This window comes from Anolis carolinensis, chromosome 3 (assembly GCF_035594765.1).
Source record: "Anolis carolinensis isolate JA03-04 chromosome 3, rAnoCar3.1.pri, whole genome shotgun sequence".
NCBI classification, from domain to species: Eukaryota; Metazoa; Chordata; class Lepidosauria; order Squamata; family Dactyloidae; genus Anolis; species Anolis carolinensis.
The window spans coordinates 78858265-78884452 of record NC_085843.1 but is presented as its reverse complement, the minus strand read 5'-3'; the positions used below and the strand labels follow the sequence as shown (position 1 = coordinate 78884452).

The 26188-nt window shown below is 36.8% G+C and overlaps 1 protein-coding gene across 10 annotated transcripts in view; it reads left to right on the top strand.

The window, feature by feature from the left end:
- erg (ETS transcription factor ERG) overlaps positions 1 to 26188 on the top strand; it is a 149251-nt gene that overhangs the window by 78159 nt on the left and 44904 nt on the right. The window contains exon 1 of one of the 10 annotated variants that reach the window (XM_008107524.3): positions 14402 to 14558. The exons of the other annotated variants lie outside the window; for them this stretch is intronic. Within the exon in view, the coding sequence (XP_008105731.1) occupies positions 14541 to 14558 (18 nt within the window). The 5' untranslated portion in view covers positions 14402 to 14540. Of the gene's footprint in view, positions 1 to 14401; positions 14559 to 26188 lie in introns of those variants that run through there. 10 annotated transcript variants of the gene reach the window in all.

Below are 26188 nucleotides of genomic sequence, written 5' to 3'. Positions count from 1 at the left end.
AAAAGGGAAAGAATGGTTATAATTTTGTTTGTTTTTACCAACTAGCTTCTCTGCTTTTACGTCTCATACCATTGTGCTTTGGAGTAGGATGTAGAAAAAGATGATCAGTTGGTGCTAACTGAAGAAATAACATAATGTTTTCATACAGATTGTGGGAGGCATATTCCTTTCTATAATTTTTTTTTGTATAAAATCACCTATATTTATTTTTCTGAAATATTTCTGGTAGTTTGCTTAAGGACATGTCTATGAGATATGCCATTTTCATACAAAGTTAGGGAAGGGATTTGATTCCTCAAACCACAAAAGAAAGTAAATCCCTTTCCCTACAAATTTGTATGAAAAACATCACACATTTCTCTCATTTTTGCAGAATTTATACTTTTAGAATGGAGAACTGTATCTGTGGATTTCATCCAGTTCTTCCACAACACAGAAAAGTTATAGGTGGATCCTTCTTTATTCTTTTTTTAAAAAACATATCTCAAACTGTAAATATGTAATTATTGCAGGATTTGGCAGCGTTCGTTCTCTAAGATAGAGCCAGTAGATGTTTAAATTTCATTCAAGATGTGCATTTTAATCCAACTTTATTACAAGTTAGAACTCCCCCCATGTTAGTCAGTGCAGGGAGACGTATAAAGCTTTGGCTTTTTAAAGCAAGACTCTGCTTTGAACCCAAATAAAAATGAATCCAGCCTGAAGTGAAGCAACTTGTTTAAAAAAAAAAGAAAAAAAAAGCCAAAGTTGAATCTGAAATGAATTGTGCTTTTGGAACACATCTCTAGAAGTAACAGTAGGTTTCTGCATCAGTATTCTTGTAGTGGATCCAGCTGTTCTAATAAATGTTTTAGTAACACATAATCTTCTAAAATTTAAACATGTTACAATAAAGTTAAGTGTCAGTAAATCCACTGATTTAATTGCTATTATCTAAATCTTTATCACCCCCCCCCCTCTCTATGGGCATTTTAGAGCGCTAAACCTGCTAGGTAAGAGACTTAGAAGGGGTTGATTTCCCCTAAGTTATATGAATATTCCGTCCTATGTAATGTTGGATTTGGGTGTTTTCCAACACAATGTTCTTGTTTGTAAGGCCTGCTTGGCTTTAATAAAGCAGAAGCTCCTTCCTTCCTTCCTTTCTTTCTTTCTTTCTTTCTTTCTTTCTTTCTTTCTTTCTTTCTTTCTTTCTTTCTTTCTTTGGGGCCCCTAGCTGTAACTCTCCATGGGCCAGAACCCAAATAATTGTGAAGCTTCCAGCAGCCACCGATTTGAGTGAAATCACTGGAACATGTGTGTCTTCAGCAGAGCAAAACACCTTATTCTACCCCTAGAAAGTGGATTCAGAGATACCACCACATTTTGCTGTATCTCTTGAATATTTAGAACCACAAAATCCATCCCTTGCCAACTGGTTGTTAAAAACCATTTAACGAATTTTAATGCAATGATGTAGGCTTAAGTCAAATATTAGATCCCATGTTTTCCTCTCCTGGAGAGCTTTGGAGAGCTGGCAAACTTTACTTTGGCCTTAATCATGCTTCTAATATTGGGAGAAATATGTTTGCTTAATAAAACACCAGCTTTAATGTATCCTACACAAACAACTCTTACCCTAAGTCATCATGATGGAGGGCAGGACCAAGCAGGACACTATTTCTCCCCTAATTCTTGTGTTGCAACTCAACAGCTGTTGCATCAATGGAGCAGTAGTGCTCATTTGTTCTGCCAATACGTTACTGTTCCTTTGTACCTGCCCATTTGAGACAGCCCTAGGCATACTGCACCGAGCAAATTATATTTCTCTCAAGGGACCCTGTCCTGACTGCCAAGTGAAGAATGGCACTTTAACTGCAATTTTGATAGTACTACTACTGGTGGATTAAAAATGTTATTTTCCTCATAGTCCATGGAACTGATCTACACAGAGTATTCATGACTTTTATGACTTCCCAGGCTAGTTTGTTGAGGCTACTGGGATTTAAAATAGAATTCCTTTTCTGATGAAGTTTAGACTGTCAAATCTGTTTGTTCTCCAAACTCCTTTGCATCTGCATGACAGACAGTAATTCAGCAGATCATATAGCTAAATCGAAACCAGTGCTTAGCTAAACTAAAGCTAAAATAGTATTAATACTTTAAAAAAATAACTTCCCAACCCCACCAACCAGGAACTATGAATTCGTGAGTGTTGTTGTCCATTTTCCCCAAGCTCTGTTCTAAACACAGAGGCGAGGCAAACATCAGAGACGTGTCTCAAAAGTTCTAGAAAACAAGGGGGGAAGGAAATAAGTTATCATCTTCTGAAGTCAGGAATCAGTATATAACTGAAGAAAACAGAAAAAACATGTGGCATGGGAGCTGTCTAATTTGCCCATGTTGAATCGCTTCAGTAACATGGAGTAATGTGGTGTTCCTGTGGAAGGGGAACATTTCTCTTCCAAAATCCTGCTTCATGAGCCTGGCATGGTAATTTAAAAAAAATTAATTTAATCATTTGAAACACCAAAATTTCAAAATACTATTGTTTTTCCTGTCTGTACAGCTAGATTTTTAAGTTTCGGACTTCCTCAATGGAGAGTACTAAGAGTGGGGGGAAAGCCCAGCATCCCCAAAGTAGTGTTTTGTCAAGATCAGTGCCTGCGTTCCTGCACTCATTTGTGAGAAAAGAGTGAAAACGGATAATACCGGTAAAACCGGCAACATACAAATAGCATGTGATAAAGAATGACAATTGGAATGATGTCCTTTGTAAAGGCCCTTCTACATTGCCCAAAAAAACTGGGAGGAAGCCATTTAAAATAACCTGCTTCCCCCTGGGTTTCAGTCCCCCTCCCTTCTACAACCCTGGGCTTTCCCTTGGGGGGGGGGGGTAGATGACATCTCAGGTCAACCAAAGGTTGACCCACAATGGCATCCAGCCACCCCCAGCCCCCTCTTTACCTCCCAATACTTACCCGAGGGGCCTGCTGGCTGTGGGAATTGACCCCCAGGACTGAGGAAGCAGTCCCGAGAGTCAATCCCCACAGGGCCTATATCTGGAAAGATCAGGACCTTATCTTAAGTTCCAGATCTTTCCAGATATCAAATTAATGTAGAGTAAACTGGGAAAACCCAGTTTTCTCTGCATTACTTTGTTTTTACCCGAGGCCCCGTTTTGGGCTTGTCTGAAAGGGCCCAAACACTACAGGACTATTTTATTTATTTACTATATTTATACCCCGCCCTTCTCAACTCAAAGGGGCCTCAGAGCAGCTTACAAATAGGCAACAATTCAATGCTGCATAAATAGACATATAAATAAAATGCATATACATTAAAATAAAAAAGTTAAAAACATCTAAGCATAATATAACATCCCCTCCCACATACATATGGACTAATGTAAATAATAAACAACAGCCTTATAGTAGGATTCTGTATAGTAAGAATTTTCAGTGTAGAATTCAGTGGTGAGGGAAATGTTAAGATGATGATGATGATGATGATGATGATTATTATTATTATTATTATTTCTTACCCGCCTCTCCCTGCAGCTTGAGTGGCTTAAGATGTTGAAACTAACTGTGTCAAGTACATTTTAAGTACATACTGTTTAGAAGAATTTATTAGAAATTGTGTGAGGAATCCGGTTTATTGTTATTAGTTTTTAAAAGGACTATATGAATTAAATATGAAGCTACTTAATCCATACCGCTGGAAAAGAGATATACACAGGATGTACTATGAATTTGTAAAGTGGCAAATTTTGGAATTTTGGAAAACATATGCAGTGAATGCATATGTCTGAATATTGTTGATCAAAGATTTAAATAGGCAAACATGTTTTGTCAATGGTTGGATACATATAAAGAATGTATACAAATCGAAAAAAAGTGAGCAATAATGTATGCCCTTAAAAATAAATATGTATATTCCAAATGAGACTTTTCCATTGAAAATAATCTGCACGGAGCAGTATGAGAAAAGGAGAAAAGTCCATTAAAACAGACTAGACAGATTTGTACATCTCTAATTATAATGAGCTAGCAGTGAAGTCAGACAGAATTGCCAAGCATAGCTAACTGGTCTAATTATTTAGTAGTTTCTTTGCCGAAGATGACTATGCATAGCTTTAGAATCAGAGTACATGCTTTGCTATTAAGAGGGAGAATAATTCTGTTCATAAGAATGCACTGGAAGATGTAGCCGATAAGAAACAAATAATGAAAGATGATTAAAGAATATTTGAAACTTGCTTTTGGACCTAGGGATAGGGATTGAAAGGAGGAAAAGTGATATTTTTCTAATTATATTCTCAGATCAAGTAGGTGAGTGCTGTGTGTGCTTTTCTGCTAGGGTTTGTGGGACTACAAAACAGCTTATACTTGTGACTTTTCACCTTCCAAAGCTGCCAATAAGAACCAGCTGCAAAAGCCCTTTGTGGGACTAAAGTGATTGTGTATAATAATTAGGATGCTGCTGAAAATGTTTCTTGAAGATGAAGTTTCACTCTACTGTGAAGTAATTGTTTTCTAAAGTTAGCTCGTGAAGCACAATGCATAGGTTTGTATGTAATTTATGTAATTTGTGCTTGAAAAAAACAATGTTCTAAACTGCAACTCTCAGAAATGGCAGTTAGCATGACTATTGACTGTGTTGATTTAGTCCAAAAATTAAATAGCCAAATCTCTGCGTTAATGTCTTTAGGAATTCCTAAACAACACAAATTTCATTCAATTCATGTTAGTATTTTTCACATGTCAGAATCTGTGGTTATTTTCCTTCAGGTGAAAGAGTTTATATTATGAGCACTAATTTGTTGGTGAACCATGCTGAGTGCCATGCTGAAAATGACTAATGAACTAGACATTATGAAAGCAGGCTTTGTCTAAAAGGCTAATTTTTTATTGAAGTTAAATAACTAGATCATACTATTCAGAGATATAGCCTGAATCAATAGGGAATGGGATTTTGTAGCACCTTTGAGATGGAGAGAAAGATGTTGGTAGTACAAGCATTTGTAAACTTAAATCTCCTTCATTGTGAATGCATGGGTAAAGTACCTAGGAACAGCTATGAATGAGCTAGTCTCACCATCCATGTTGTGTGTCCCTCTACAGCAGTGGTTCTCAACCTGTGGCTCCCCAGGTGTTTTGGCCTATAACTCCCAGAAATCCCAGCCAGTTTACCAGCTGTTAAGATTTCTGGGAATTGAAGGCCAAAACACGGGAGGACCCACAGATTGAGAACCACTGCTCTACAGGCAAGTAACACTTTAAAATTGGCAGGCTGTCTATAGGCACTCAGAGCCCTTGAGAGGCAGCATTATTGTCTAGAACAGGTTGTAGCTCATTGATAAATCATCTACATATTCTCCATCGGGAGTTGTATGTGATCCTGCCATTTCCTTTCTTTAGTCTGTTTTTCTTGGATATGTCTTATTTGTTGATTTGTTTGTTTCTTCAGTTTATAGTATGCTACTGTAATTTGCAATTCCAGGAGTTTGGCATTCCTGTTTTGTGGATCTGAGCAGATGTGATTGTATGGAAGGGTTTGACTGTAAGCTATGGATTTGACAGCATGTTCAGGGTGGAAACTAGACAATTCTAACCATGTGTAGCAATCTGTGGGTTTGCAGTATATTATGGTGCTAAGATGTCCACAGTGGTGCCTAGAAAGTGAACTTGTTCTGTGGATAGTTCCAGGATGAGATTGACATATTGGGATATTGTGGTGCCATGTATGTGAACATGGGCAGTGCCATTAACATAAATGTGTATGTTCTTACCATAAAAGTGATATAGTTGTGTGTGGAAATAAAGTGGCAGCTAGGTCTGCTGTGGTACCATTCATTCATTCCGCTGAAAACCCTGTGACGGACATTGACTGAATTAACTTCTTGACAGTTCTTGAACTCCAACCACCTGTTTGCTGGGTCACTTTCTGATGGGAAAATAGGACGATTGTCCATATATCTACATGCAGCAATTGTATTCTAAGACTTCTGATGAAGGATCATCAAAGATTGTTGTTTATGTGCCTTGTTGATGCTCTTGGGTCAATTCTTGATTGTACTATGATTTCATTTTCAACCAAGGTTAATAGGTGCAAACACTAAGAGGTTTTAAGGCCAATTTAGGGTCTCTTGTTCAAATGAGCCCCAAATGAAGTTTGATTATTGTCACTTATTTTAAAATCAGGATATATCTGTGACAGAAAATATTTTCCTGTTTTTATTTGAAAAAAACCAAAGCCAAGTATGCTTCTGGGGGGAACAGACTACATATTTTTGTGTATTCTTTGCAGCATATACAATGGAGGAAAATGCCTTGGTGGCCAAGGGGTAACAGCTTTGAATGATTAAGATTGATCTGGATTAGTCCCAGGCTTTTGGGTTCAGTAGGTTGTGTATTCAAATATTACACATCTGTTTTATGTTTGCAGTCACCAAGAAGCATAAACTGTATACCATCTCAGTCTTAATTGTCTGTCTGCTCCTATAAGGATTTAAACTTATGTCTAAAATGAGGCTTATACACCAATTTTCTATCAAAATTGCAGTCATATGCACACTCAGTAACAAAATCCATTTAATTCATTAGGATTTGCTTCCATGTAATATATACACGCACACGCACGCACACACTAGCCTATAAATCGCACAAAATGGAATAGGCAAGAAGCTTATATAAATAAAACAATATTTACTTCCTGATGGGGTAGAATATTTATTAAAAATTGCTTTCTATTAAAAATTATTCTGTAAAATTTGAGCCTGTGGTATTGTTACAAGGGCTAGGAGAATATGGCCAATATCCTGTCTGAATACTGGTGGAATATATATGCCAGTGATTTTCCTTTAGGCTTCCTCTTCTGGCCCCCATGCACAGCCACATCTGACAGCATAAGGGCAAGGTCCCGTGGCCAACTGATGATTTGTGGGGCAATGGATCCTTGATGCTCATTGGAGATTCACGGGGGTGATGGCTCTGCCTATCTACAGATCGGCCCAGGAGCTTTGCACTAAGAGCTTTTCAAGGCAAAGAGAATTTTTGTTGACTCCAGTTTTGCCCATTTCTTGGAATATTTGTCTCAAACATATTATGTATCTGTTTATTACATTATGTATTCATGATATGTTCAGTATTCTTCCCATTGAGTTAGATGGACTCCCAATGCAGAGTGTTTCATCCACTGATGGAAGACTTACTGTATATACTCACGTTTAAATCAATCTCATATATAAGTCAAGGAGGGCATGTTATGGGACCAAAATTATGGATTTGATATGTCCTGTGGATAAATTGAGAGTCATTTTAAGGACAGTAGAAAGCACCAATGCGAGGAGTAGAAGCCACCACTTCCCCACCCAGGCACTAAAAAGACCAGAAGTAGTGCCATGGCAGAGAGAGTATAGGAGACTAATGCTTCTTTTAGGACCTCTATAATAGACTAAGGTCTTGCCTTTTACCATTCTACTCAGAGTAGGGAATGGTTCTTTATGTGTGTGTGTGAGTGAGTGAGAGAGAGAATATAGTACTTACTTACACTAGCCTGTGGATAAGTTGACCCATGTCTTTGGAGTTGATTTTTGACTGAAGTTTCTAGACATAGGCATGAGTACAAAGGGTACTTGACTGCAGGGGCATTTTGTTCATCATCAAACCTGTCTGCTGCTCCTAGCTATGTGAATGGTTTTATTGAAATAATTTAGTGTTTTATTACTTTTAAATGGTTTTCATATTTGATTTTATTGTCTTGTGTGGACTTTAATATTGCAACATGATAAATAACTGCAAGACTTTATGGATAAAAAAGGAGTACAGCAATGTCCAGATATATAAAACGAAAAAAAAAATGCATGTTTTGACTGAAACACAAAAGGAAGGAGGGTCCAGGTGAAAGGATTGATGCTCAGTGGTATACAGCATGTTTTGCACACAGGAGGTGCCAGGATCAATCTCTGCCATCTCCAAATAACCCTGACTGAAACCCTGTAATAACAAGTCATTTCACTCAGCATAAAGCACCCTGTGTTTTGAAAAGGCTAGTTAATAATCCATTGATGGGGGACAATGATGGAAAAACTTCCTATTCAGGACAACTAACATAACTTAATCTTCCCTTTAATCGCCCAGGCTGGAGCTAGCAATGGAGTCAGGTCAAACTACTGCTATGAGTGGGGAGAAATATTACTTTCTGCCTGCTCAAATAGCCTAATCCTTTCACGGAAGTATTTCATTTTAGGAAAACTCTGAGCACCATCTAGTGTCTAAAACACATATTCATGTTCAAATTTGCAGAGTTAAATATATTCCATGGCCATTAGGGATAATTTTCATTTTATTTGTATCTACCACCCAATTTCCAGCTGTATAAAATATACAGCCAATTGTGTTTGTTATCTGTATTTATAACTGATGACAAATTTGCTTTTATGAAAACACATTTAAATTGTGAACTTTTTAAAAACTTATAATGATAGAGTTGGAAGAGACCATATTAACCCCCTGCCGTGCATGAAAAGCACCATCAAATTACCCCCACAAACTTCTTGAAAATTAAAGACTAGTTTATGAGAGTGACTATTTGGGGGAGGGGGGGGGGAGAGACAATGCTTACTAATAAAATTTTTTGTCCTAATGTAGATTTTGGAATAATTTTTTGTTTAATTTCACATATGCAATGAAAAATATTCCGGACACTTACCACTAATCCTGAAAAACAACATTTTTGGGGTTTTTTGTAGAGAAAGCATAGGTGTTAAGAACCTAATTGTTAATCTATTTTAAAACTTTGCAAAACAGAGAAGAGATAATGGAAAATTCCAGGAATAGTTTTGTTATAATGTTATTACTGAAACATAGTATTAAAATATTGATGTCGTTTTGTCACTTGAAATCAACAGTAAGGCAGATGTAGCCTGAAGCTGATTTATTTTGTCTACAGCTAAATGATACTAAACTGGCTTTATCTCACACAGTGTGAGTAGTGGAAAGGGCTGCATACCAGTCACCCTTGATTAGTCCAACTTTCTTTGGTTTAAGTCTTCATAAATTATGTCACTGCAAATTTGGAGGATGTACTTTACAGGAATGTAACCACTACCGTAAACCACCCCTATTCGCTGTTTGTAGTACTGTATTTCCATAGAGATGGAGTGATAGAATTAGAAAACGCTGGGAAGAACTGGTCTTTTTATTTAATTCATAACACACATCTTTCCTACATTAGGATGCAAAACAGGTCATCACATGATTTAAAAAGTAGATATACAATACAATAAATAACAATGCAACCACTTGTTAAAAGACCATTCCTCAGAAGCCAGTCAGCTGTCCAAAGCCTGCCACATGAAAGGATATTCCTCTGCAGAAATACCAAAGGTATATCAGAGGTATAGTAGAAAGATTGTAAAGATCCAGTGTTCATTGCTCTCATAGACCCCATCTACATTGCTATATAACAAAATGCATTATACACTGCATGAAACAGTGTAGATGGATAGCCTAGCATCTGATTCTACTTGTGAAATATACATGCCTATTTAGAAAGTACCAAGATAGTAAATCTGAGTTGTATAGAAACTAGCAAATCCTACTGAGAAATAGGCTTGTGAAAGAGTACTCTAGCTCCAAAACAGTATTCAGAATTGATTCTGAGCTATCAAGAAATGTAGGGCACAACCCAAATCTGCCTATGGTCTCAGGATGTTTGTGCAGTACCAATCCCCTGGTCCACACCCTCCCTCTCATATTAATGGGAGAGTTTTAGCTTGAAAGGGCTTAGAGCTTCACCAAGCCCCTGGAGGAAACTGTTAGGTGGTTTTGTCTGGCTTTTAGCGGTTTGGGTGCATCTTCACTTAGAAAAGAAAATTTCTATCCAAAGCCTTAAGGGGCTGCTACTGGTCCCTTGGAAGCAAACCTTTCCCACCTCCCCTGGTTCTGGGATGGGGTTGACAATGTGTGCGTGCGTATCTTCAGCTTCCTCCAGAGGGAGGCAGTTGACCTGTGTTCAACCATATCCTTTTGACATGAACGGCAAAGCTCCTGTTAATTTAACAGACTTAAAATCAAAGAATTCAGAATTCTGGGCTGGAGATCTCAGTGAACCTGTTGTTTAATACCAGTTCTCTGTTCTACTACTTGCAAAAAGTGTCTATTTGTTAAGCAGTTTGCTTTTAAGACTGGCAAGTGCCAACACCAAAGACAGAAGTTGGGCAAATGCAGCTTGTGGATTCTCTGTGACTCACATTACTGTTTTTTCCTTCACCTTAAAAGGCTTTTTATTCTATTTTTACTCAGAGTGCCCTTTTGAGAATATTTGTTGTTTATTCATCCAATCGCTTCTGTGACTTCATGGACTAGCCCACGACAGAGCTCCCTGTTGACCATCACCACCCCCAGCTCCTTCAGGGTCAAGCCAGTCACTTCAAGGATACCATCCATCCATCTTGCCCTTGGCTGGCTCCTCTTCCTTTTTCCTTCTATTTTCCCCAGCATCATATCTTTTCCAAGCTTTCTTGTCTTCTCATTATGTGGCCAAAGTACTTCAGCTTTGCCTTTAATATCCTTCCCTCCAGTTAAGACCACTATGTTTTATTATCTGCAACCAGTACTTAGGCATTTGTAGACCAGGGAAAATGCTTATTCATTTTGGATAATCCACACAGTTATAACACAGCACGAAAATGTTTACTACTTGATTTATGTGATCTGAAATGAGAATTACCCCATGAGTAACATGCATTCCTGTAAGTATCTGGCTGGTGTGGAGATACTCCCCCGGATTGGCCTCACAGACCTCCCTCATCTACGACTACAGCTCCATGGTGGTGTTTATGGAAATACTATATAGGGACTTCTTTATGGCTGATGTAGTGTGTAGTTAACTTCATTTGTGGCATATAACAAGCACGCTCTTACAATGGCGACTGCCAGGATAGCTACTCAGAGTAGTTTGTCTAAAAATAATGGTTGGGAAGGGATAGTTTTTTTCCTATTGTGAGAAGTACAATTTATGTAAGATTTGTTTGTGCCAGGACCATATTGAGTACTGGTACTTAGTGTTTCTGAATTAATCAAAAAGAGGAAGCTTTGTTAAAAATGTTTGGGGAAGGCTTGATAAGGATATAATTATTCCCCAAGCTCAGCCACATATTCAGCTGGACAGATGTATGTAAATGTTTTGGTGGAATTTCTAATCTATGCACTACTTTTGTTTGGGAAGCTTTTTTAAAGGAGGAAAGAAATCAAGTAAATGAGCCAGTAATCTGAAAATATTTTAACAGCATGTGCTTCTGTTGGCAGAAAATTAATAGCCCCTTTGTGAAAATTTCCAAAGCACTTGAATTCCACTTTTAAAAAGACAAAGGTGGTGGTGGAGTTCCTATGAGCTACATGTCTCCATATTCCTTGGAAATTACTTAGAGCCAACCATCTCTTTTCCTTTTAGTCTGATGTTGTGTGCCTTCCTATTGTTTCCGACTCATGCTGACCCTAAGGCAACACTATGAAGTTTTCTGAACAGGATTTGTTCAGAGTGGGTCTGCCATGGTCTTCCTCTGAGCCTGAGAAAGCATGACTTACCCAAAGTTAGTCAGTGGATTTGCATAGTCAAACCCTGATCTCCAGAGTTGTAGTCCAACACTCAAACCGCTACACCACACTGGCACTCTTTGCCTAATTGCTTAGAGCAAGTTTTAAACAGAACTTTGACCCCTTTTTATCCATAGTGGTGATGCTTGTATCATTACCTCATTTTGTATGGTCACTATGTTTTACTGTATGTTGTGTTTTAATTGCTTATTTTATTTGATTGTTGTATCATTGTTTCTTAGTTATTGACATTGGTTTTAATTTGTTATATTTTGGGCTTGTTTTGGGCTTGACCCCATGTTAGCCGCCCGGAGTCCCTTTGGGGAGATGGTGATGAGATAGAAAAATAAAGTATTGTTATTATTATCATCATCATCATCATCATCATCATCATCAATGACATATGAACCTTCATTCCAGTTTTAAAAATTATCTCTTCACCCTAAAACAGTGTCAGAAAATATTTCCCTCCTCCCTGGACCCTTCAGCAGTTTTAGAAACCAAGCTGAAGATTTTTTGGATTTCTAAAACTTGTTTATATAGGAGATATATAGGAGATTGCAGTGTAGGAAGAGGTAGGAGAGAAGTTCCATTTCACTGACAGATGTTTCATCAGTGGATCCCCCCAAATGGATTGTGGCCATTGAGTGACTCCAGTATTATTCATACTTGGAGTAGACATAATTAAAACACTGAGATTTACTGTAATATATATATATATATATATATATATATATATATATATATATATATATATGTCCCAACTTCTCCTTGCACAGGACTCAACATCTTGACTAAGCTGAGATTTATTAATTTTAGGTATTTCCTCAAAATATGACAAATTTTGGATTTATTTATTATATTAAACTTCATTCATAAATTATTTTATTAGTGGCCAGAAAAGGTGTCACTGATTATTCTTGCTCCTTCCATTCTTGCCTAAATCAAGAAATTCCAGCTACCAAAGAGGCACTGCCTTCCCTTCAGCTGGAAAATATTAGTGGCAAACAACTAAGAACTTTTAAATCTTTGTCCTCAAGAGGTCTTAAAGCCATGGTTCTCAACCTGTGTGTTCCAAGATGTTTTGGCCTTCAACTTCTAGCAGAGGCGGTCCAACAATGAGGCGAATTAGGCGGTTGTCTGTGGCGCAGACCATGCAGGGGTGCTGTCGAGGCGGCATCGCCATCGGCAGCGGAAGGCCCAGCCACCCGTCCACGCGGCCGCCCTCCTGCTCTCCCTTGCTGTCCGAGGACTCATCGCCCACTACCCACCTGTCGATGGGCCTGTGCGTGTGCCGGCGCCGGTATTTATCAGCAATTTGTTGGGGGAGGGGGGGCAAAATTTGGAAGGGGAGCTAAAATTTCGGTTGCCTACTCCTGAAAATTACCTTGGGATGGCTCTGACTTCTAGAAATCCTAACAGCTGGTAAAGTGGCTGGTATTTCTGGGAGTTGTAGACCAAAACACCCAAGGGCCCACAGGTTGAGAATCACTGTCTTAAAGCAAGGTGCCTCAAAGGGTCAGTTGAGATAGGTGTCTCTTAAGAGACTCAGGGAGCCAGTCTTTGCATTAACCCATAATTAACTGGAATATAAGCCAAATGTATCTGGTCACTGTATATAATAAAGTCATAAATCAGCAAGGAGGAAAGTCTCATCATGCTTTATGCAGAAGCCAACTCCAACTACCCTAAAATCCAGTCATCTGAAGCAGTGTGTACAGGGTTACAGAAAGAAGAAGGCAGAGTCCACTTGTTAACACTGACCAAAGAGTTCTGACAGCACAACAATCCTATGGGATCCTGGCCATTGTATATAATATACTGTCCTGATATGCTAAACTGGTAACAGGTTTTATTGGAGAGCCAATGTGGTATAATGGCTTCACCACTGGTCTACAACTCTGGAGGCAAAAGCCATGGAAACCCACTGAGGGCAAAGGCAAATTCTTATGAACAAATTTTGGGTAAATCAATTGTGCACAATAAATCTTGTTGAACAAAACTTGCCAAGAAAAAAAAGATAGGTTCACTGTAGAGATGTCATAAGTTAGAAATGACTTGAGGGCACACCATCACAACTACCACCATTGGCTTTATTGGTAATAAGTGTATTGAAATATTGAAATAGTTGAATTACAAGCATTAATTACTAATTTATTAACCATCATTGTACACTAGCAAATAAAACTTCTCCTAGCTATTTAAAGAGAATGAGGAACCCCCCCCCCCCCCCATGTTGAAATGTATTGGATCTTCATATTATTTTTCCTCTTTAGGGAGTACAATTCAGAATACATGACATGCTTTACATGCAAAAGCCTCAGTTTTAACCTTTGGCATCTCCAGAAAAAAAGATCTACCAGCAGGTACTGGTGGAAACTTCTACTGAGACTGCAAAGCTATTGCCAGTTAGAGTAGCTGGTATTAGACCAGATGAACAGTTAGAGCTTCTTATTTTCATAGATAATGGGGAAAATCCATTGTTGTGGGTATGCCGTTGTCCATTGATGAAAGTAGTTTTACAATAATTTGCCCCAGCCTAAATCTGCCCCCACACTAATGTTTAATTCTTTGGGGAGCACCATATCAAATTTGGCCCAGTTCATGCGACATCTGCATCCTGCTTCAGTGTGTGGCAGACCATATTTACTGCACATCATATCACACCTGCTGACACTGTCATAGCCAATTGACATTTTAAAAAAATCTTGTAGCTGCATATCGTCAAGAAAAACAACATTGTTTCAGGACCTCTTATCTCTTAGCTCCCAAATATCCTGTTTCTTCAAACTGCAGTAGCCAGGACCAATAGAAACCTCTTCCTGCCACTGGCTGACTTCATTTCCCAGAGTTAGCACAATCTCATCCGCTCTAAATAACTTCATCAAAACTTCTTTCTGGTCAGAGTGAAGCAATAATTATTATTGACAATTATTAGTGATCAATAAGCTAGATCACATTATGGCAAGCACTATTAAGGTAAGGAAGGGAATGTCTTTTTATCATAGGTTTTTACGGGGGGAATTCCAGTGGGGTTTTTTTGTTTCCTTTCTAAAGCTCAGTAAGGTATAGTTGGGCAACACCCCCACAGCCACAATAGAGGACAAGAAGATTTCCTTTGTACTGCCTAGTAAATTTCCTTTTTCCTACTCCCTGTCCACAAGCCTTAAAAACTTGAAACTGAGAAAAACTTGGGTGTTTTTTAAAAATTCACCGTTCAGTGCTGTGGATTATACTGTCAAAGACGTTTTGAGGGAAGACCTGATTTTTTTTTGTTACCTTTGTTTTAAAAGAAATTTGGACATGTTTCTGAATTAGACTCTGGACTGTCGTAAGGGGGAAAAGTAATTACTGAAAATTTAAATAACACATTTTGGGATTCATTTGAACACTTTCGTATTCATAGGCATTTTTAGATACATATTTCAATATTACTCTTATTTGGATATTGTTGGCTTGTTTTTGCAGATATTTTTTAATATTCAAAATCTTTTTTTAAATACTGACTGAATGAAGGCAGCAATTTGATTGATATTTGAAGATTTTTTTTCTTTTTAATCTGAGAGTAATAAAATCTATCATGAGTTTCTGAGCATTAATAAGATAATAGTGTTGTGAAGGTTTGGATTTTTGTGGTGTTGTGTTGGTGGTACAGGTAAATAATTAATTCTTTCTGTCTGTATAATTTGTATTTTGGTAGTTTATGACTTAGACTTGATATGATTAATGGCTGGAGATAAAAGTCAATGTTTTGTGCATATAATACAAAACAGATCAAAATGAAATAGAATGTGTGTTGATGGACCCTCCATCAAAAACTATAGGCATGAGCTCACTATTACAATCATGATATTAACCTCTTTCATGTTATTAGGTGACAGGATTATGCATAATAATTGCATGAAAACATGAACATGGACATAATTCTATGCGTGTTTAGCAAGAAAAAGGTTTAGGACTGCAACCTACATCGTTAAGTTTGAGTCTGATTTCCCAGTAATGAGTGATTAATTTCACTTTATAAAATCACTAATGCATTTCATTTAGTCTTTTTGATTTTCCATGTACTAAAACGTCCTGGTTGGAGGTAATATCGATTTTATGATTTGAAAGATTTTTACCATTTTCTTCTATAGCTAGAGGTGCTTTTATCATTCTGGCTATCATAAAATCTTCATGTGTTAATTGATGGCAGAGAATTAAACATGTTTGGTATACATCAAAAGTCAGGTTATTTTAAGTGTGTTGATTTTGCTGTAAATGTAAACATGTTTCATATCTTGCAGTTTAACCTGCAAATGAAAATTTTAGGATTCGATTTAAAAGTTTTTCTGTTTCATCATGTACTCTATGAAATGAAAATGAAATACTAGAACTTGCTACTAGTGGGACCTTTACTTCAGTTCACTTATTTCAGTTTATCCGACTATGTTGCTATATTTACATATCTCGAAGAAAGTTCCATTGAACTCCATAGAATTGTCTTCTGCGCAAGCATGCAAAGAATTGCGCTGTATAGACAAAAGCTCTCTTATTCTGTTTATGGGTTTTGTTTTATAAAGCCCAAATAACCTAGAGTTGGCTGTACATCAAACTGATGAAGTACATAATGTCTTTTATGTATGTAAAGTATGTATTTGTTTAACCAATTTTTATATCCTTTACTATATCTTGTAGTGTGCAGGTAAAAAAACCTTTAAAATAAATACAATATAAACTATCAAAAATATTAAAGAATGATTGAAAACAATAAGGAATTAAAATATCAGTGGGTGAAAACACAATTCTCAAAGGATTCAGTTTGGGAAGACCTGTGAATAAATAATAATAATAATAATAATAATAATAATAATAATAATAATAATAATAATAATAATACACTTTATTTATATTCCATCCTTCTCCCCAAAGGGACTCAGAGCAGATTATAAAGCAGACAGAGGCAAACATTTAATGTCTTAGTTACAATCACATACAATGAGATTCAGCTGAAACCTAGGGCAATTTTGGTGTTGGTTCCTCCAATCACACATTAATATATTTTGAAATGTTAGTGATTAATATCAAAATACAATACAACAAATTTGTATTGGTCAACACATAGGTCAGCAAATAGCATTGATAGGAAGGTACACTTTTCATCCTTCTAATCAAGACTTCATTTACAGTATACTTTGCATGTAAATGCTATGTTAGAACCAGATGTAGACATAAATAGAACAGATCGATGGAAATAAATGAGTTGCTAACATCACCAAATCAAGTTCCTCTGATGACATTGAGGGGGAAGGTCTAATCTAAATATGAAAACTGTGCATCCATATCTGGCATCCATCTTTAAACCTGTCTTTTATCCTGTAAAAATATAGACTTTATAGAAAACAGTAAAAATTTTCCATGACTACGTGATTTTTCTTATTTTGTATGATAATCAAATATCTCATTTAAATAACAGTTTGATCTCTGTGTTATATTTACTTTGTCATATTAAAACCAAAGTGGGCAATCCATCTTGAATGACAGCACTTTGTTTTAAATGGAGTGGTGACTGGACTCTGAATAAGGGGCATTATACATTTCTGTAAGAAGTGTAGCAGGCTATCTTCGCAGTTTGGACCTGCCCTTTTTTTTTCACAAGGTAGGACTGATTCCTGTCCACAAAGAAAAACTAAGCAGTTATAAATCTAGCCAATTTGTATTACTATTCCATACATGTCACAAGTGTAATGTTTACTTAATACTGCTGTGAAGTCATTCCCTATTTGCACTAGTGATGGCCTATCATTTTAGAATAGAGGAGGGTAAAAAGTGTGACCCTAGACCCTCAGTTCCAAAGGCTGTTCTTGTGAGCTCTGACTACCCGTTTTTGAAATGAAAGAGCAGATTTCCTCTGCCTGAAGCATCCAGATGTGACGATTCTTCACCTGGGTTGCTCCGATCTTTTTGGGCTGTATGGCCATGTTCCGGTAGCATTCTCTCCTGACGTTTCACCTGCATCTGTGGCTGGCATCTTCAGAGGTTCTGATTTTTCACCTTCTGGTTGCAGGGTCCCAGTACATTGCTTAATTTTTTTTTTTTTAAAAACAAACCAAACCAAAATAGACCTATGTCTTCTTCTAGTTTGTCCCTCCAGCATCCTTTCAGCATTATTTCACAGTTTGAGTGTCGGCCTGGGAGCTTCTAAGAGGCATGAAATTGGTCCCCATATCAACCTAAATTGTACCTCCACTTTTACATGAAAACTAAAGTCTTAATCCAAACAATAGCAATTAGAGAGGTCTCTAGAATTAATAGGTTTTGCATATGCATTGATCTAGCATTCAGTAGTTGCTTTAGCAGGTATATTCTGGTTGGGACAGGCAACTTGAAAAAAAAACAACAAACCCAAAAGTGGAGTTTCCAACAGAATTAATGGGCAGGCAGTTTTACAAAAGTCAGTTTCAGTACTGGAATGCAGTGGTCCTACTTACTGTTGTATCTATGTGATTATGTTTACCTTTATTAGGAAATATTGCATTAGTATATATTTATGTATACAGTAGGTCTTTGGTATCTATTGGGGTTTGTTTCCAGGATCCCCTGTAGATACCAAAATCCATGGATGCTCACATCCCATTATATGCAGCAACATATTAAAATTGTGTGCCTTATATTTAAAACAGCAAAGCCTTAGAAGTTGTTTGTTTCTTAAAATGTTTTCAAGACATAGGTAGAGAGCTGGTTTTATTTGTATTTTATATATGTGTGTATGTGTATGTATTTATAAGTGCATCATTATACATCATTTTACTAACATTTTATTAAATAGATTTCTAAACCAAAGTACTATGTTTCACAACCTAACATACAAAAAGGGATGAAAACATTGCAAATATGTGTCAATAAATACATGAGTGTGGTGTGGTGGAGGCTTCTTCTTTGGAGGTTTTGAACAGAGATTAGAAGGCCATCTGCCGGGGGTGCTTTGAATGCAATTTCCTGCTTCTTGGCAGGGGGTTGGACTGGATGGCCCACAAGGTCTCTTCCAACCCTATGATTCTATGACATTACAACAAAAGATGCCATGTTAAAAACCAGTAACTGCTATAACATGTTCTGTATACATCATATTAACATCATGATTTGAACATGTAATGCCAGATTTTGTTGGTGGATGAAGAGGATGAAATAAATTCTTTTCATTTTTGTGAATTAGTTCAATCAGCTTGTATTAGACCTCAAGCAAAAGGTTTGAAAACTGGACCTCTGGCAATAAAACCAATAGAATGAAGTTAGGGGGGGCGGGTGTCTTATGTTCTTTGTCCCGCTGAAGAATGCTGACGGCAAGAAAAACTCATAGGAAGACATTATTTTTAAAGTTTTCATTTCATGAAAAAGAAATGTAACTTTTGCCTTCACTTCAGTGGCATCTTATCGGGACTCCTTGCCGGAGTCCCGATAAGATGCCACATAACACCAATCTTACGGCAGCTGCACTGGTTACCAATTGAGCACCGGATCACTTTCAAAGTGATGGTGCTTACCTTCAAGGCCTTACATGGTCTAGGGCCGATGTACCTGAGGGACTGCCTCACTCCCTACAAACCCCAGAGATCCCTCCGTTCTGAGGACCAAGACCTACTGGAAGTCCCCAGTTTTAAGACTTTGCATCTAACTGCAACTAGACACAGAGCCTTTTCAGTAGTGGCGCCATCGCTCTGGAACACCTTGCCACCTGAAGTTCGTGCCTTGCGGGACTTGTTGGCCTTCCGCAGGGCATGTAAGACACATCTGTTTCGACAGGCTTTTGAGTTCTGTTGTTGATGTTTTAAAAGGTGCTTTTAGAATGTTTTTAAGATGTTTTTTTAAATTGCTGATTTTAGCCGGTTCTTGTAAGCCGCTCCGAGCCCTAGGGGAGTGGCGGCATATAAGTTTGAAAAATAAATAAATAAATAGGTGGACTGCACCCTTGTTGGATTTACCACAACAAATTATGTCACTTTATCTAGATCTATTGGCTGTCCTCATTGCAAAGTATATGACATTTTGGCAAGCTAATGAAAAACTGTTCAACTAGCAGAGAACATTCTGTATCAGCTAGGTTGTTTTTCAAGCAGGAGTTGTGTATAGAGACAGGCCATACATGCATGTTTATGGGCTACAGGCTTGTGAAGAGAAAGCAATAGACATCAGATTTTTCTTTTCATCAGGATAAAAATACAAACCTATGTGGTTACAATAAAAGTAACTGCTGGCATTGTCCTCCAGAAACTATAGAGTGAGTGGGTGGGTAGGTGGGAGAGTAAAAAAAGGACACACATATACACAATGCCAGCTTTCAATGAAAAGTTTGATTAAAATTTTATGTTATGTTTCATATTTTAGCAGATTCTGCTTATTTGCTTTCATTGACTATGGTGCAATTTCCATTTTGTAATAAGAACTATTTTAGTTAGAAACTTGTGCACTGTAGTAGTATTCTGATTGCCCTTCTGGGGAGTTAACTCAAAATAAAGCATCTAATCTGCCTCAGAGCAGCTAGTTTAATTGCTCGCTTCCTTTTTTGTGGTCAGTTGGGATGCTCTGCTATCTAAGTTAAAATGACTGCATATTTAGAAATGGAATATTTGAGGTTTCAGTGGTAGCTAGATTTATATAATTGATTCTTATATAATTACCATGCTGGTGAATTTAGTTTATTTAATCTAATATCTAGTGAAATAGTTGTTAACATTTAGGATATTATTTGATATAAAACATACCTTTAATTTTAGTAGTTAAAAAGCTGTTATTTATTTCTCAAACTATATTTAATTCAGTGTTATAGATAATCAGCTGATTCAGAGCCTTGAAAAATATTTTACATGGAGTTGGATTCATGATGCAAAATTAAGCATCATGTATTTCTTTGTTTTTTAATCTTCTGCTTTGCTGAATATATTACTTATCACTTGTACGGAAAGTTAAAGGTTGTTACTCCACTGCTCCATTGTTTAGTGCACTGAACATTTCCCAAATGTTGTTGGGAAATGGTGTAACCAGTAAAATATGAGGTACAATTAAGAAATAGATTGTGGGCATGTATTTCTAATGTTTTACAGATTATACACCATGGTTAAATTTTGGCCACCTAAAAATAAATTTGAAGTAATAAAAATGATAAGAAGAATAAGAATAAGAAGTGTATTTGTTTAATTACGTGCAAACATATATTATGTTTTCATCTTCTTTCTATACCATAACTATTTCCAGGTTTAAAATCATAACAAATATTCAGAAGTGTAAGTGATATACGTGGCAGAAACATTTTTTTAATCATATGGATACTAAATTGATTATTTATTATAACATAAAATCAAGTAGAGAGTAGGAAACAAAAAAGCTTTTTTAATTTTATAACAAATAAATGTTATCTTTACAGAGAATGCTTTTGCAAGAAGTTCATGAGATTTCAACAAGCTCTGGTAAACATTGACAATAATAACAAAAGCCTTGTTTTGTAATTCATTGTAACATTATCTACAAAACAGAGCTGGCCCTAGGTATTTTTCAAGTGTAGGCGAACAGAATTTTTGTGCCCCCCCCCCTCAAACCAATCACTGAAAAATAAAAGCGTTGGATAAGTGAAAATGTTGGATAATAAGGAGGGATTAAGGAAAAGCCTATTAAACATCAAATTACATTAATATTTTACAAATTAAGCACCAAAACATCATGTTTTACAACAAATCAACAGAAAATGCAGTCTCGACTGCACCCCCGTATGTTTTGTGCCCCAAGCGACTGCTTAATTCGCCTCATTGTTGGACTGGCTTTGCTACAAAATTAAATTAGTTATTATGGTTATTAGTTTTAAATAAAAAGACTTTTAAAAAGATTTGGTAAGTAGACAAAAAAGCTGAATTGTGTAATAAATATAAGGGCTCTAAAACTGTTGACGCCACTTACTTTGTAAAAACTGAAAATATTTTGGAAAATATACAGTTGTATATGAAGTGAAATATTGTGTAGAAAATTATTTAAATGGAAGGAAACTAAATTTAATAGTTATCTCTTATCCCCAATCCAATGAAATGAGGGCTTCAGTTTATCATGGCCATAGGTTTGTCATTGATTTTTTTTTCTTTTGGGAAGGAATCATAACTTCATTATGTTATTCTTTGACCAAACTAAAATAGTTGTCCCTTAACATAGCTACTTAAGTATCCAAGCTGTAATATCAATAACGTAGCAGTAGAAATAAAATAAAATGATATTAAAATGAGAGAACAAGGCAACAATTGCTGTCATAAAGTAGCAACTGTTCCACTGCTAACTAATGTCAAAACGTTCTCCTGTTGTCCCTTCTTATGAGAAAAATACAAAAATCACATAATTCCTAATTTCTTGAGATAATTATCAATATATTCAGATTCCCCACCAAACTTTGCTTTTCAACTCCAATACCACCACCATCATCTCCATGACACTCAACTGATTGGTGCATTGTTAGTAATTAGTAGAGGTAGAGTAAGCCTTGGTGATGTTCCATAATCTAGGCTATATCCACACTGCAGAATTATAGCAGTTTGACACCACATTAACTGCTATGATTCAGTGTGATAAAATTCTGAGATCTATAGTTCTGTTGTGAGGTATTTTCTCTTCTCTTTCTGGTGCCATTATAAATTATAAGTTTCAGGATTCTATAGGATAGCACTATGGCAATGAAAATAGTGGCAAACTGATATAATTCTGGTGTGGATGGCCTTCTACACAGCAAACAAAATGGATAAAACTTCCATGTTTTGTTTCATCCTCATTACTCTCAAAAGAAGAAGTGGGGTATAGGAAGATCTCTACCTGGCAACCTGCATGAAACTGATCTGAGATTGGCTTAAAGCTCTCAATATACGCAGGTCATTGAGCTTTGCTATGTTTTGTTGGTTGCTGTCTCACCCACATCCACTCATTCCAGAGGAGCTGAACTTAGTGATTTGAGGGATCTGTACTAGAGCTTGGTTTGTTGACATGATCCTGTGGTGCTGAGGGAAAATTTTCTCCTCTGAATTTTCCCCTTAGAATTATAGATTATTGTGCAGAAGTATCTTTTCATTCATGCAGTATAGCAGTTAATAATAAGATGATTTTTTGTTCTAATACTGTATATCTTTTTTTTAAAAAATTGAGAAAAGATGCAGGTAATGGAGGTCCCTACTTTTTCTTACTGTGTGAATTATTTTCTCTGTGCAGTCCAACAGAATTGATGTCATTAGTTGGTGTTTATGTCCACATTCCAGAAATAGACAATTTGTGAGAGCATTTCATTTATCTTTCTGTATATGTTGGTTTTCTATCACTGAAATTCCCAGATATACACTCTAAAGTCCTCTGGAAAGGGGAAGCGAGAAATCTAGTCCTATGCTGGAAATCATTAGGCCTTCTAGATATGTTAGACTGCAAGTCTTGGCAACAATTGCCAGCACAGTCTGTCTAGTGAGGAATATGGCAGTTGCAGTCCATCAACATCTGAAGGGCTGCATGATTTTGATAATGTCTTATCTTGTATTTGCTAAAACATAATTACTTTTGGTACCACAGCAGTAAAATCTCCTTTTAACTATAATCTCATTATGCTGTTATAAGTACATCGTATCAGCAAAGTGGCATTTACGTTAAATTCTGGCATCATTCCACAAAACCTAACGGTAGGATTGCATTATTAGATAAATGGGATCATGAACCATGTGACAAGGCTCAGGGCATATCTGCACAGTAGAATTAATGCAGTTTGGCATTACTTTAACTGGCTTGGCTCAATGATATTGGCAACCTGGGATATGTACTTTGGTGATTCCAATACTATGAAGCCATGGGAGTTAAAGTTGTATTAATCACATTAATTCTACAGAATAGATGCTCTGTAGGTTTGCTTTCTTGAGTCATTTGAACCTGTTTGTTCTACTGATAATTCTCTGCAATCCACTAGTGATTTGTTGGAGGCTCAGAAACATCAGTTACTTGCCCAATCTTATGGAAAAGAAGGGAGAACAGAAAGTGGCTAACACTTAAACTTCCCTAGACTGAATTGTCATTTCATTGCGTTGAGCTTTGCAATCCTGGTAAATAACAGCATGGCATGATGAATTATCTTTACCACATTACTATTACTGACAGCATGGTTGCCGTTTTGACTTTAAAAAATGACAGTTGCCAAAGTAGCAAAGGTAATACCTTATTATTACATGATCCCCAGTTTGTAAAGATATTGTATTTTAATGGCCACTGAATATATAGCAACTCTCTATTACTAATCCTGTTTTATGCCCTTGGTGCTTTTTACTACACAACCAATGATATAAGACTTTTCAAGCAGAATTTATAAACAGTATATAGCATTCAATCTCAACATAACAAGCTGACAGTTCCACAAATCACTCTGTCTGGGGAGCACTAAACCTGTGCACAGAGCAACATTTCCTTCTCAGGCATTACAATCTAAAGTTTAGAAGAAGTATCAATCCTGTGTTCAATCCCAAATGTTTTTTCTTTCCTTTCTAAATTAGAAAGGTTTTACTAAAAAGTTGAAACCTAAAGTTCCCTGGTAATTTTTTTCTTATTTTCTTTTTTACAGTAATGTTATTAGTACATGAAATAAGAGTCATAGAACTATCATGTTGGATGGATCTCAGGGACCATCCAGCCCAACCCCCTGCTCAATGCTGGATCTCAATCTAAAGCAGTGGTTCTCAACCTGGGGTCCCCAGGAGTTTTTGGCCTACAACCCCCAGAAATCCCAGCCAGTTTATCACCTGTTAGGATTTCTAGGAGTTGAAGGCCAAAAACATCTGTGGACCCCAGGTTGAGAACCACTGATCTAAAGCATCCCCAGCAGGTAGCTGTCTACCCTTATTTTAAAGATGTTCAGTGAATGAGACCTCTCTACCTCTCCAAACAATTGGTTCCATTGCTGAACCATCAAGACGTTCTTCCTAATATTCAATTGAAATCTACTCTTGCAATTTCAGACCATTAGACCAGATCCGGCCCTTTGGGGCAGCAGAGAGCAAGCCTTTGTGGCATCCTTTGAACTATTTGCAGAGTGCAATCATGTCACCGCTGAACCTTCTCTTTACCAATCTGTCTAGCTCCTTCAGACTCATCTGTTTTGTTCTCTATACCTCTCATCACCCTTGTTGTTCTGCTCCACCTTTCCTATATCCTTCTTAAAATGAGATGTTGAGAACTGAATGCAGTACTCCACTTAAGGCCTGACCAACATGGGATATATCAGAACTATTACTTCCGTTGATTTGGAAATGATGTTTGTGTTAATGCAGACTAAAATAGTGTTTGCCTTCTTGGCTGCAACATCACATTGCTATCTCATGTTCAACTTTGAGGTTTCTGAGATTTGCTTCTGATTAGCACTGTGCACAATCTTTTCTTGGTTTGATGGCCTGTAGTAAACTCATACCACAGTGTTTCATGTATTTATTTATTTATTTTACCCAAATGTTTTCAGCTGATCCATTCGGATCACACATGGATTTCTGTGCAACTGAATTTATCTTTGATCTACTCACTTCCTTTTCTCCCACATCTCTACCCTTCAGTTCTAATAATGGGAGTCAGTCCACCAGGCCTCCATTATGCTCATAAAGTAATATTTACCTGCCTGTACTAGGACATCAAGCTCATCTTGTTTGTTTCCTAAACTCTGTGTTTTGATGTATAAACATTTGAAATTCTGGCCTTACCTGTTAATTCAGTTTTTATGGATCTTATTTCCTCTTTCAGCTTCTCCTGTAAAATTCATATGTCAAATGTGACATTTTCATAAACTTTAATGAAGTGCATGGAAATGTTATACCAGAAGCACTCATAGAGTTCTATGCCTTTGTTTTATCTTTACCATAGACCCAATACATACAGTTAAAATAAACCATTATTCACTTGAAGAAACAGTGTTAAAAGAAATATGACCCAAATAGCCTAATTTTGTGAGAAGCGTATCTTAACTGTGCTTTCAAATGTAAATGTGTATGAAAAATGGAATTTGAAAATTATTCCCTTAGGGGATGTAGTACTTTTAAAGAGTCAATTTTATTTCTGAAAAATTACATAGATAGGGCAGGATGAAGGCCAAAATTTCCTAGTCCTGTAATACAGACCAGCTGTGAATCTGGGTCTAGTTAAATAAGTATTATAGTTATATAGGGTAGTGGCAGTTTGAACATGGAGGATAAAAACATAGTTTAACATGTACTTCTTAAAAGAACCATGAACTAAAATGGATAATTAATGATCAATGTAGCTGTAAATAAATGTTCGGATTGGATATAGCCAAAGTGTTTCACCCAGTGCAATGTCACAAGATGGTATTGTACAAATATTTCAGAGAGAACACTGCAGCATCATTAGCCAGCACTTCATCATTGTTATTGCTTTGGTTCTACTTCTGCATATTTTTACAGTTTCCATCAGTATTTCAGAGTGCTCTGGATAATCTGGAGATTGTCCACTCCAGTTAAATGTGTAGAACAGTGTGTATTTTTGAGCGCACACACACACACTCAAATACAGTCTATTTTTAAGTTTGCATGGATCGTTTAAATATCTGGTCTGAGAATCAGTTGCTTCTAAAAACT